The sequence below is a fragment of the Cheilinus undulatus genome, linkage group 1 (genome assembly GCF_018320785.1).
Source record: "Cheilinus undulatus linkage group 1, ASM1832078v1, whole genome shotgun sequence".
In the NCBI taxonomy this organism is placed as follows: Eukaryota; Metazoa; Chordata; class Actinopteri; order Labriformes; family Labridae; genus Cheilinus; species Cheilinus undulatus.
In genome coordinates, this window is record NC_054865.1 from 29,682,169 (window position 1) to 29,696,017 (window position 13,849).

Sequence of the window (13,849 nt, forward strand, 5' to 3'; positions counted from 1 at the left end):
GGCAACCACTGAACAGGGCGTGGACATAATGACTTGTCAGGGAATGAGGTGGGATAGTGGACTGCTTTGATTTTCTCTGTTTGGAACTAAAAACTTAATTACAAGCCTTGAAACAAATTTGCCTATTATAGCTGTGTAACTAGGTCATGGTTTTGTCTAAAATTAAGGCTTATGTACAAGAAATAATACAAGGCTCCTTACTTTTTATGAGTCAACAACATCATTAATGACCTGCTGTGTTGCAGGGTGTCTTGTGTCATCATCTAGAAAACATATTGCCTCATCTTTATGGCCATATCTTACCAAACCCTGCAGCAAAGTCAAATTGGATTAACACCTCTTTTTGGCCATGTCATGTTTCATCACTCAACTGAGTAACCCAAAGTTATCATCACTCACAAAGCATATGTCAACAAATCTTATAGAAATACCAAACACACTGGAATCAGATCCTACTGTAAGGCTTAAATAGCTGCATTGTCTGTTTGCAGACAAGCTTCACTGTGTGGCTTGAAATACAGCTGAATAAATCATAGTTTCATTTCAGAGTCTCTCTATTGTTTAATGTGATTTCTAATTGGTTGGATGGAGGATTCAGTAAACAGAGATCCAAATACTTTATGTGCGATTGAGGGGTGTATAAAGTATAGCAGTGTTTGTCTCCTAACTTGTGTGACACAATGATCCAAATGCTGGCACCAAATATCGATATATACTTCTCTGCCATTTTGACTTTCTACATCACCAATTAACAACTCCTCATGGTGGTCCATGACATGAATAAGAGTAACATGAGCAAAAGAGAAGACAACAGAGGGACAAAATAAGAAAGCATGGTAATTTTTGATAGCGGCAAAAAGAAGTTAAGAGATGAAGCATAATGATACTCTCTAACTCTCTGACTCTCCCATTACACACCGAGGTCACTCGAGGTCACATAATCAGGGGCGGTTTAAGTGGCTTGGAGGCCCCAGGCAAACTTGACTTTTAAGCATATGGTGTCTCTGTGCATAATTTTGATGCCTTTTAGCGCTGCACCAAGACTAAACATACCAACCTGTCTTGAAATAAGTAAGCCTGTGCCCAGAGTAGGATTCGATGTTCAGTTATAAAGAATTATTTTTACCTTTATAAGAGGAATTTTTACCATTTGACGAGACCTAGAGTTAAATAAGCCACATGATTTATAAACTTTGTCCCATTTAAACTAAAGCGATCAAGACCAGAATTTCACTTCCTGTTGACATAAAATTAAATCGTATGTAAATGCAATTTGTAGATATTAGTTTGGCATTACAGATATATTATAATGAGGAGTTAAATTAGTCAGGAGATTAAACTGAGTCGCTCACCAAAGCAAGATACAATGCAATGTCTGTGTTTGTGGTTGAGGGACAATTACACAGAGAAAGTATCCTGAGCGCAGCTGTTTTAATCCCACTCAGGGAAGAAGTTTGGTTTTACAAGACAAAAACATCTGGCTCTGACATTCATTAAGGCCCACATGCAAGAAACTGGTCATACAGTCATCAGGGTTTTTCCTGCATATTAAATTCAGTGGCAGACGCCACCAGGAAATTTCGTGCCACCACCGGCTCTCAAAGCTCTGACGTCATGAAAAACTGTAATATCTGACAAGCATTACAGCAAATGGATGATATTTTTAACTGAAATTATGGTGTTAAGCCAATTAGGCGGCGCTGGGCCCAGGAGTTGGTGCCAAACCTGCCAAAGAAGAAGAAAAGAACCGCGAGTTTCCTGAACTTCCTATTGTCTTTTGATCAACACAGCACGGATGAAAGCTGAACCACTCACCAGACACTCTGAGGAGAGCGCAGAGGAACGCTGCGTTGAGTGTGTGTGAGCTAAAAACACGCAAAGTAGGGGAGACTTTTAGCTTTAAGGATAAACCACAGGGCTTTATCTTCTCAGCATTTCTCCCTCCACTTAACGCTGTAGAATAGGCGTATGACAGCGTGCTGTCCTTATATGTGCATGCGCTTCCGCTATTTCTGTCTGTCACGTGTGCGCATTTTCAGTAGATTTAGCCTCTTAATTCCACTCTCGAAGTTTACTAAATTAATCTAATTACCTTTAAAATGTACAAAATTTTCTCCCAGGGGAGCATGCCCCCGGACCCCCCTAGAAAGATCGGGGTACGCATGATCAGAATGGTACCACCACCGCCTTAACATGAGCCAGGAAAAACCCTGGTCATGGATAAGAGTATTGGCACCCCTGAAATTTTTCCAGAAAATACGCCATTTCTCCCAGAAATTCTTGCAATTACAAATGTTTTTGGTATACATGTGTTTATTGCCTTTATGTGCATTGTAACAACACAAAAATCCGAAAAAAAAGACAAAATTGACATAATTTTACACAAAACTCAAAAAATGGGCCGGACAAAATTTTGGCACCCTCAACTTAATATTTGGTTGCACACCCTCGGAAAAAAATAACTGAAACCAATCACTTCCTATAACCATCAACAAGCTTCTTACACCTCTCAACTGGAATTTTGGACCACTCTTCTTTTGCAAACTGCTCCAGGTCTCTCAGATTTGAAGGGGTGCCTTCTTGCAACAGCAGTTTTAAGATCTCTCCATAGGTGTTCAATGGGATTTAGATCCAGACTCATTGCTGGCCACTTCAGAACTCTCCAGTGCTTTGTCTCCAACCATTTCTTGGTGCTTTTTGAGGTTTGTTTCGGGTCATTGTCCTGCTGGAACACCCATGACCTCTGACACAGACCCAGCTGGCTGACACTAGGCCCTACATTGCGGCCAAAAATATTTTGATAGTCTCCAGATTTCATGATTCCTTGCACAGTCAAGGCACCCAGTGCCAGAGGCAGCAAAACAACCCCAAAACATCTTTGAACCTCCACCATGTTTGACTGTAGGTACTGTGTTCTTTTCTTTGTAGGCCTCATTCCGTTTTCTGTAAACAGTAGAATGACGCACTTCCCATAATGCTCTACCTTAGTCTCATCTGCCCACAAAACGTTCTCCCAGAAGGACTGAGGCTTACTGAGGTACATTTTGCAAACTCCAGTCTGTTTTTTTTAATGTCTCTTTGACAGCAGTGGGGTTCTCCTCGTTCTCCTGCCATACCACTTCATCTCATTCAGATGACGACGTATGGTCCATGCTGACACTTTTGCACCCTGAGTCTGCAGGACAGCCTGAATTTGTGTGGAAGTTGACTGAGGATGTTTATCCACCATTCCAACTATCCTGCGTTGCATTCTTTTTTCAATTTTTCTCTTCTGTCCACGTCCAGGGAGACTAGCCACAGTTCAATGGGTTATAAAGTTCTTGATTATATTATGCACAGTGGACAAAGGAATTTCAAGATCTCTGAAGATGGTTTTGAAACCTTGAGATTGTTCATGTTTTTCCACAATTTTGCTTCTTAAGTCCTCAGACAACTCTGGGCTCTTCTTTCTCTTCTCCATGCTTGGTGTGACACACACAGGCACACAACATAAAGGTTGAGTCAACTTTTAGACATTCTAACTGGCTTCAGGTGTGATTTCTAGATTGCCAGCACCTGTTACTGCCACAGGTGAGTTTAAATGAGCATCACATGCTTGAAATAAAATGATTTACCCACAGTTTTAAAAGGGTGCCAACAATTTTGTCCGGCCCATTTTTTGAGTTTTGTGTAAAATTATGTCAATTTTGTCTTTTTTTTCGGATTTTTGTGTTGTTCCAATGCACATAAAGGCAATAAACACATGTATACCAAAAACATTTGTAATTGCAGGAATTTCTGGGAGAAATGGCGTATTTTCTGGAAAAATTCCAGGGGTGCCAATACTTACGTCCATGTAAGGAGCTGAAGGTATTGGGTTTAAGGCATTCTTTTTTTTTATTTAGACATGTGCAATTGTAAAAAAAATAATGTTAAAAAGCCTATCAAATCATTTAAAGCTGTTAGAAAGAGCAGCAGTGACTTGAGTGCATAGCATGTTACCTCTAACAGCAGTTGTTTGGTGTAAATGAATGAGGAAGGTGTTAATTATTCACTTCTCTGTCCAGTTTTCGGCTACTGGCCTTGCAGTCCAGCTTATTTATAGCTGCCTGTAATCAGCCAGGATAATGCATAAATGTGTTGCCAAGGTAATTCTTAAGCTAATGCACTGCAGAGGCACATGTGACAGAAAAAAACTGAGTGGGGAGGATAGCTGCAGCATTGTGAATGCTTTACTGACAACACATTGAGGACAATTTCCCATACTAATGGCACAGACTTACAGGATTTCAGAGAAAAGAACACATTTTTGTAGAAGCATCACTGTTGCTGCATGCTCCGGATATTCCTCAAGTTACTGCTCAGGGAAATAAAAGCAAGGTTACAGGCCAAGAAATGTGCTGCCACATGTACCTGCCATCGCCTGCGGTGAGTTTTTACTCTTGTGAGTGAGGAGGAGGTGGGAACCATTCAACACACCATGCCTCTATTCTGTTCTCTTACATGGCCTCTGTGTACGAACCCACAGGTGCTGTAACACAAATCTGTCTCCAATGTCTGCCTTTGGACCTCTTCAAAGCCACTTTTTAAAATTTCTTTTGTTTTGGTCTCAAACTGGCCATCATGTTTTCTTTTTGCTCTAGTGGTACTACTTCCCCAATCTTTTTCTCCTCCCTGTGTCATTCCTCCTGCAGTGTCTCCACCTCTGAGCGTGTTCTCTCCCCCACTAAAGCGATTGCCAAATGGGTAATGTTCCTGGCACTTATCCCATAGAGCCAACAGGGGGCTTAGCACCATGCTATCATGAGTAATTGAAATAATCAACTCCATCGCTAATGACTCATCTCCTTGGCTCTGGATGGAAGTATCCTCATGGTTGGGAGTGTGGTGGAGGAGGTGCCAGTGTCAGGAGACATTTCCCAGCACATTCCTCAGTCAGACGGGAGAAAAAGGAGAGAAATAGTAAACACCTAGCTGACATGAGTCAACCATTAGGGGAAAACATCAAGGATTTTCCCTTCAGGCGTCACGGCCTTCTTGCACAACAGCCCTGCTGCTAAATGAGAGAAGATGACCTGAAAGATGGAATGAGGACAAATTGAGGTTACAGCTTTGACATGGCAAGTAATAAATTCACCACAAGTGTAAAGTTCTTCATTCTGTTGGGGTTATTTTTGTTCAGACAGATTTGAGCTGCTGTGTGGATATGACTTGAGGACTGGTGAGTGGGGTGGCCTGGAGTGTGTTTGTTTGGAAGAGCTCAGTCATGCACGTTGTTTGCACAACAGGCCTTCTCTGCTCTGTGGGAAAAGTCTCACATGGCCGTCGGCCTGCCTGAGTGACTGACTGGGAAGGATGACGATTAGTGTGTATATATTGAGAAATGGCGTGATGCAGGATGCCATACACTTCAAGCCCCGCCCCTTTCAGTGTAACAAGTTGAAACAGCTACAACAATGTACAAGGAAACAAAGTCAAATAAGGCGGACAGAGGAACAAAAGGTTGACTGTAGCCCATCTTCTGTCAGCTCCTTTTGTGATTGGGTGCTGCAGCTAGTCTTGAGGTATGAAGGGAATTGCCTTGCTGACAGCTGAGGTATGTGTACGGTAGTAGGAGTTGCTGTAAATGGAACTGTGTGTATCTATTAGAGCTGTGCATCTTAAAAGGTCTCACAATTTGACTCCAATTATCAGGTCAATGTTTTGATTTGATTGGATACCGTGATGCGTCATGATTCATCAACATGGGTTGCATTATCAATTTTCTACTAAACATGGCTACTGTAATGGAGACAAGCTGTCAGATAAATTATTTTAATGTATTATGAATCAATTTTTTATGATGTAATTTAACAGAATGACGATGAATAGCATTAACAATTAAACTTCAAATACTCTTCTCTCATTTCAGATAAAAGGTTTGCATTGAAAATATTAGCTATTGTCAAAAGAATGTCAAAACAGAAAGTGTAATTAAAGGTTTAGCTGGGTTTTCCCCATTTTATTCTGATTTTTAAAAACATTTATAAACCATGCTACATATTGAAACCAGTTTTATCACCTTCTTCTCTTTCCTTCCCTCACTCATGCTGGTCTTATTTAATGAGAGGATTAAATTTAATATCACTGTGTTAGGATTTTAGATCCAAGCTGAAAATGTGTCGGGCAGCTTCCTGTTTCAGTAAAATGATTTTTATACAAACTCAAAACTATCAGGAAACATTGTTACCATGTTGCTAGGCAGTTTTTGATTCTGTCAGGATTCTGGTAAGCTGGTCATATTGGGCTCTGAGTTAATTTATATTCTGTGACATTTTGTGGTACACACAGGTGTGTATTTTATTTTCTAGTAACATCTGACATTACTACATTTAATGATCCTGACAGTACTGAAACATACTAGACACATATCAAAGCCCATCTATCCTCGATTAAATTGTCTTTTATTGCTGTTGTCTGTCTAATTCTCCCTGACTTGCTCCGTCTCTCTGTGTTCAAAAGCCAACACTGTCCTAACAAAGGAAGAGAAAAGCAGAGCGATTTAAAGGTGCAGTGTGTAACAATTAGCTTAGTAGCATTTAGTGGAACAAACTTGGTAAAAATGGTATAGATGTGTATTTATAATTTGGTCCATCTAAATCAGTGTTTTGTCACCTGAATACATCAAATTGTTTTATCTTTATTCATTTGGAATAAACCTTTTATTCATATATAGGAAGAGTCCCCCCCTGTTGGATTCCGCCATCTTGGACTTTTGCATTTTGCATGTTTCCACAGCAACACAGAAGGGACCAGATAAGAGATATACATTTTTTCAGATACCACAGGTTGCCACATTTACGCCCCAAGAAGTGAACATTACAATCAAGAATCTGACTGCTATGTTTCTAATATTCCCAGTTTTATACACTACACCTTTAAAATAGGCTACTTTTTAAAATTAGGAATATCCCAATCAGGCCTCCAGTCCCAGCCTCCAATCTGATTTTTTTAATACTGAGAAACTACTGATTCAGAGTCCCAATCCAATACTCAACTGTATTCCATTTAACCCAGATAAGAATCAAAAATCTATTTAAAGTGATCAAATCAGCTTTATCTGAGAAAAAATGGATTAAAAAAGAGAATCAAAATTACCTCAGTTCGACTTAAAAATGGTGTAAACAGCCTCAGTAGTAACAATAATGATAAATTCAATAAATACATTTGAAATATAACAATCCCAATCAGAATTTGTATAATTAGCTTGACTATAGTTACAACAAAAACTGAACTAAAAAATGTGTTCAAAAGATCCCAACTCTACTTTAAAGTGCTGTAAACAGTTTGACTTGAATAGGATCAAAACAAATTAATCACACAGATTCAAAATAAAAATCCCTATTAAAATGTAGCAGCTTAATCTGAGACTTTGAAGTAACACGTGAGTATTAAACACAAGGCACTTTTGTTATGATAGTTCTAACTGGAGCTGCTACAGAACTTTTTCCTTTTTACTACCTTTTACTTCCAAATAAAGTGAGGTTCTTGTTTAGGAAAACCAGCATCTCAATCACCTTTAATGTGATCTTTTTAGCCTTATCGCTCTCTCAAGGGTATTTATCTTTCCTCTTAAAATCCAGAGTTTGTTGCTTCAGTGTAGTGGCCCTCTCCTCTGTTGCTACAGTGAAGACACTGTATTCCACTGCATGCTTGCTTTCCAGGATCAAATTTAGAGTATTAAACACAGCCCTGCTGCTAACGCCTCGCAAAACGGTCATGTTGGACTGTCTTGGACTGTTGTCACTCTCAAGCAAGTATTTCCACACTGACATTTTGGCCAATGGATTGCCAATGTGGCTACCGCTGCTTTTGTTGTCTTACTCTCGCGTTTATGGCTTGCTGCAAATTTTACTCTGTTAACGACAGCTGAGGCAAATGATCGGCTGGGCTGATCAGATCAAACTGCCAATCACCTAAAGATTAAAAAATGATTATATTGGCTCAGATGTGACATACAAGATCAGGATCAGGACACCACTGGTTGAACTGCACTGAAAACATCCCAGTTTGAATGGGGACAAAGGTTTTATTACAGTATTTAACGTGGGTCCAGTAACAAGGAGAAATATATTCAAGCAGTGTCTGTCTGCATCTGCATTGCTCTGCTCTGCATTAATGCAAAATCATCAACATCGGTATCATGATGTATTGTGGGAAAGATTATTTTTAACACCACCTGTATTTATTTGTTTGTGTAGAAATGGTGACAAGATGCAGCAAGAGTGTTTTTTGCTATTGTGGAATCTGTGAGCTTACAGTCTTTCAAAATGCATAAGTACAAGAAACACACCGTCAGGGTAACACACCAATTGACACTCCCAGGCTCACACACACGTTCAACTGACTGACACAAATACAAAGAAAACACACGCAGTGGCAGACGCGTGTAGACATGACAAACATTCAAGGCACTCTGGATATACACACATGCAGGAAACGTAAAGACAGAGTGCCTGAGCACATGTCTTCACATAGCTGCTGGTGGTGCAGTAAGCCCCGGCCGGCAGCCACTGTGGAGCAGCTTATGGGGGGGTGGAGCTGGCTTTTCAGGTTAAGGAAGTCGTGACATGCCCCTCCAGCTGGGCCCATAAATCAGCCGGCTCAACCTCACTGTGGATAGCTCCTGGGAGAGAAAGACATGGAGCACACAGCTCTCCCTCTCTCCCTCACATTCAAGCACCAGCTCCATTCAGTTTAGCTCACACACACACTGCAGAAATGAATGCGTGAGTACTACACACATGCACAGTGGGAGTGTACGCTCTGTTATGTAAACGGCTGTGGCACTTTTCGCCCCAGGCCTGACATGCCACACCTCCTACAATGTGGTTGACTCTGTGTGTTTGTGTGTTTAAGGTGTGAATGTTGTGTAATGAAGAGATTATATTTGTATCTTCAAAACAGCACATCCTTTTTTTTTTTAACATAAAATGTATTTTTGTGTGTGTGAGATTTGATAATGAAGCAAAGCAGTTCAACAGTGGCTTTGTTCTATCTCAGGGTTGGGCCTCAGACTTTTGTAACTATGGTGCAGTTTAATTGTAGGCTTTAAAGCTGAATTTGGAGGTATGAGAATCAATGGGAGAAGCCAAACTTGGAACACAAAGAAAGTGTCAACAAAGCAGTGAATAGCTTTGAAACCTACTTCCTCTCCTGTGGAAAATAAAGTTGTAGTGGATATGCTTCAAAGAAATCTGAGGTTCAATTAATATTATTAAATGTGAATGGGATATTAAGACATAAAGACATCTGGATGACTGCTTATGCTACTGATACACTCTACCATATGCTACTATCTCTACAGAAAACAGACAGCCTGGGTGAGGTTTGGCTCAGTTAGAGCATGTCTTCCCCTACTCTTTCTCCTCATATTCCCAATCTCTATTCAGCTATCATATCAAAAATAAGGGCAAAAAAGTAGAGATGTCAAATATTATTGGCATATAATCAGTATTTGCATATATGAAAATTATTCTGCTGATATTTACAATGTATCAGTAATAAGTATTGGTCGATTTTGGCTGTAAATCTGCTCATATGTATGACTGGGCTTGCACATTGTGGTTTCTGTAACAGTTACGATTTTTATAGTGTGGCACTGTTAGTGCTACACCCAATCCCTAGCCTCAAGGACTGGTGAATCTACCCTTAGACCTGTCCAGCTTGGATGACCCTGCCAGGACATTGTGCTCCTGCTGGCATAGCTCTAGGGGTTACTCGAGAAATCTCACTCAAGCCTTATGTCCCATAGGGCAGTGGTTTTCAACCTCCCTACTCATATCGAAAGTGAAGCTGGGTTCGTTTAGCTAATGACATACCAGCCCTGGTTCAAACTGCCAGAAGTATTACTGTTACACTATAGGTATAAACATTTATTTAGTTTTAGCAGTCATTACATGCAAGAGCTCGTTCATGTAAAGAGGGAAACAAGAGCTACAAGCAGGGATTTCCCAAGTTGATATACAAGTGATTTCATAGCTCCTTTAACCTGAAATTCCAGCTTCAGATATCCCTTGCACGGGATGTATTTTATATACGCAACAGTCCATGGTCATTGTTAAATATGGAGGATAATTGGATGAATGCTCGGTCTGTGACGTTCATTTTTTCTGGCCAGTGTAGTATCAGCGGAGCCAGTTGGTAAATTTGGTAAATCGGTAGAAAAGCAAAACATCTTAACAAAGAAAAGCTCTCAGTGCTGATCTTTTCCCTTCTTTTGATAAAGAAATGTTGTTCAGTTCTGACAGAACCAGTGATATAGCTGCATCTATGCTAATCTTCTCACTGGCCACCATTGTTTACCAGCCTTCAGTAAACTTCACCCTGCCTGGAGCTACCACCTCATTCTCATATAATGACTCTGATCAGCCAAATTATTCAGAGTGAGCCTTTTAAGACATGGATGACAGACATGGAATCTGACCAGTCCATCAGCTTTACAAGGTTACAGCTCCTTTAACATTATCAGTATCACTACCAGCAGATGCTTTGTTTAAAATAACAGTGATTGCAACAGTGTGCATGCGTAGGTTTATTTGTGTGTGTCCGTCTTGCATTGAAACTGAAATCCTACAGGTCTCCATGGTGACAAATTAAAGTCAGGCAGCTTGATTCATTTTCATCTTTTTCATAAATCTTATTACAGTTTTGATGTGAAACCATCTGTTCGACACACCTCTGAATCTTACAAGCAGAGACATTAAATTCTGCTTTATGAGGATGTAGATCAACTGGTTTAAAGATAACAGTGGTAAATCTGCTCTGACAACCTTAAGAAGAAAAGTTCCTGTTGTTTTGTTAAGTTTTGGGTTTGTGTCCATTTGCATCTGAGTGTGAAAACAAAAATCTGAGAACAAAAAAGAGTGAGGCTTTAAGAGCCATGGCTGAAGACATCTCAGACCAAAGTGCTGTTGACAGTGCAGGTTGTCATTGAGAAAAAAAAAAAAGTTTCCTTGCCTGAAGAGGTTTAAGAGACCAGAGATGGTAAAGAGAGAGGGATGATGGTGACAGAATGAGACACGGAGCGATGCAAGCCTCCAGCTTCACATGAGCAGGTTGGTCCTCTCCCTGCTTTTGGTGCAGCAGCAGCCAGTGCAGTGTTTCTTCTCTGTCCTTTTTAGCCAACTATTCTGAGTGTGCAGTTCTGCCTGACCAATAAGCTGTCAGAATGAGAGATGCAGCAATTATGTTACATCCATAGTCAGATGTATTGGGGAACGCATTCAGCCTCGCACAGAGAAAGCGAGTCAAAGAGCAGCCCTTGATGCTCATTACATCACTGAGGTAAACGTGGGGAAGGTGCTTAACCCCAAACTACACCATTTAGATTGAACTGGGGACTTTCCAAGCGGAACAAGATGAATTTGGCGCTGTGTGTTGCTGACAGAGCAAACTCATTCTTTGTTTAAACCTTGGATACAGAAAATCAGCAACACAGCTTCTCCTGAATCAGTTAGGGATGCAAAATATTTGATTTTTGCAATATTTTGGGAGGCTTCATAGGGTAAAACAAATATTTTTCTTCCTTTAAACACCATCCACTGAATGAGCCAATGATTTTATACACAATAAAAAGATGGCATTACAGTCAAACGGCAAACATTCAAAACAACGCCCTACCCTAATAAAAAATATGGCAATCAATAGATATGATGGATAAGAGCAGGGAGCCTGAAAACAACAACACTCCAGGTTTCAAAGACAGGAGCAACCAGAAACAATAACAACAAAGCAAAATGAAGACTCCATCAGATCAAACAGACAATAGCTGCCAGCAGAGTTTATCCAGTCAATATAGCCAAAAGCTTAACTGTGTCCAGCTGAAATACAAAAGAAAAATACCTGGAATCAGTTCAAGATTCCAGAGGTACAACAAATGCATTTGTCTGATTTTTCTTTCTTTATAGCTTCCTCCATCCGAGAGGAGATAAATCTTAAGTTTTTGTCCTCAGCTGAGGCAATGACTGGGCCAGAGGTCAAACCAGTAAGAGAGATTGAAACAAGAGATTATCTGGAGACCCATTAAAGGAAAATTGCTGAGGAGGGACAGAGACATTCATGTCCTGCCTTTGTTAGAGCAGTCAAACCTTTGTGTGGGTATGTGTTTATAAGGTACAGTACGTGCAGAAGGGCGAAGGCTACCAGTGTACTGTAAATGATATGACTGTGTCAGTTTATCAAGGCTAAAATATCCATATTTAAAGCCATCCGGGAATCAGGAGCATCCGTTTGAGGTCTGACAGTCACACAAACAGCTGCCACATGTTTTGTTCTCTCCACATTTTTCATCATTTCAGCGTTCTTTCTGCACATTCTTTGTTCTCTGTCATCGCTGTGCTCCCTTAGCCACAGAGTGAATGTGTGCTGTGACAAATGCCATGTGGAGAATGTGGTTTGGCTGAATTCTTATGTTAGCACACTGCTATTGTTGTCTCAAAAAAAGGCTTCCTGGAAATCCCAGCAAGTGGCTGCCTCCACATACACAATATTCAGCAGAAAACAAACACTTGCAGGCTTGGATGACTTCTGGGTGCAAGGGCGCTACTTTTGAGATGTTTTGACATCTTTCACGGCACACAGGTCATCTTTGCTCTGCTGCACTTGTCATGTAAGGGGGCATTAGGCCATCTCAGCCTCTTCATTAATTTCCAGCTTGGAAACATATGGGAAATTCACACTGCATGCTAATTACACCAAGTAATGAAATATTTGTCAGATATCCTATGATACCTGATGGTTTAAAGGTAGACAGAGAGAGCAGAGTGAAAATAAATAGAGACATATAAAAACTGGAAAGTGTTGATCTACCTGCCATCATCTTCTGGGCCTCGTACGGCTCCATGTAGCCGTCATTCTCCGTTGTCACTTTTTCTGTACTGGTCTGAGTACCACCAGCCTGCTCAGCATCGAATGGATCCGCATAGTCTTCAAGAATAATGAGCTGCAGAGGAGAAAAAAATCAGAGAAATATGAGACAGAGGGACAGAAAATAGTGAAATAGCAAGAAGAGAATTCAGTTTGCTGCTCTGTTGAACACAACAACATGGCTAGACGTCAGGAGGCTTGTATGACAGATACTGCTATGGCCCAGGAAGGGACCAAGTGATATCCACAGTGGCAGGCAGCAGATAAAGGGGAGAAACACATAAATAACATTGCACCTCTGTATGCCTCAGCACACCGGCACAATGCCTCAGCTTTTTAGCCTTCCAGCACGCTCTCTGCTGCTACTGCTGGCCACCCTAATTATATGATAGCCCAGTGACAGGCCCACATTTCAAAAGTAGAGGGAAGGAGACCACAACTGCTCAACTTTTCTTAAGAGGAACTATTTGGCAGATTTATGCCGAGCTGGCAGTGAGCCACGGCTAATTGCAGTCTTTTTCTTTTGCTGAGTATTTTGTGCAGTACATGGCAATTAGGTGGATGTCCTGAGACCCAGAAATACTGCTCAGACCTTTAGGGAGCAGAGCATCAGGGATATTTGTTTTCTTGAAATGTTTGGTCGCTTTAATGGTTAAAAACACTCATTTGCACAGTTGTGATTTATTTAAAAATGGTGATTTATTACCAATTAATATTTACTTTTATTTAAATAACACATAGTGTCACTGCTGGAGGTAATTAGTTGTATCACCTGTGTATCACCTGAGACCAGGTCATTTAATTGTTAAGCAAAAATTATGAGTTATTTGCCCGGATCAGCACAAATCTTTATTATTAAAATAAGGACATACACAAGCTCTTTATTCTATCCTATATAATATAAAAAATGTGACGCTAAACCGTTTTATATCAGCTTTTGATAGCACCTGTTGTTGAAAATCAA

At 40.4% G+C, this 13,849-nt stretch overlaps 1 protein-coding gene across 4 annotated transcripts in view; it reads right to left on the bottom strand.

Moving 5' to 3' along the window:
- LOC121513574 (SH2 domain-containing adapter protein F-like) overlaps positions 1-13,849 on the bottom strand; it is a 133,480-nt gene that overhangs the window by 96,206 nt on the left and 23,425 nt on the right. For all 4 annotated transcript variants that reach the window (XM_041793404.1, XM_041793397.1, XM_041793422.1 and 1 more), the window contains exon 2: positions 12,829-12,961. In XM_041793404.1, coding sequence (XP_041649338.1) covers positions 12,829-12,961 — 133 coding nt within the window. The remainder of the gene's footprint in view (positions 1-12,828; positions 12,962-13,849) is intronic.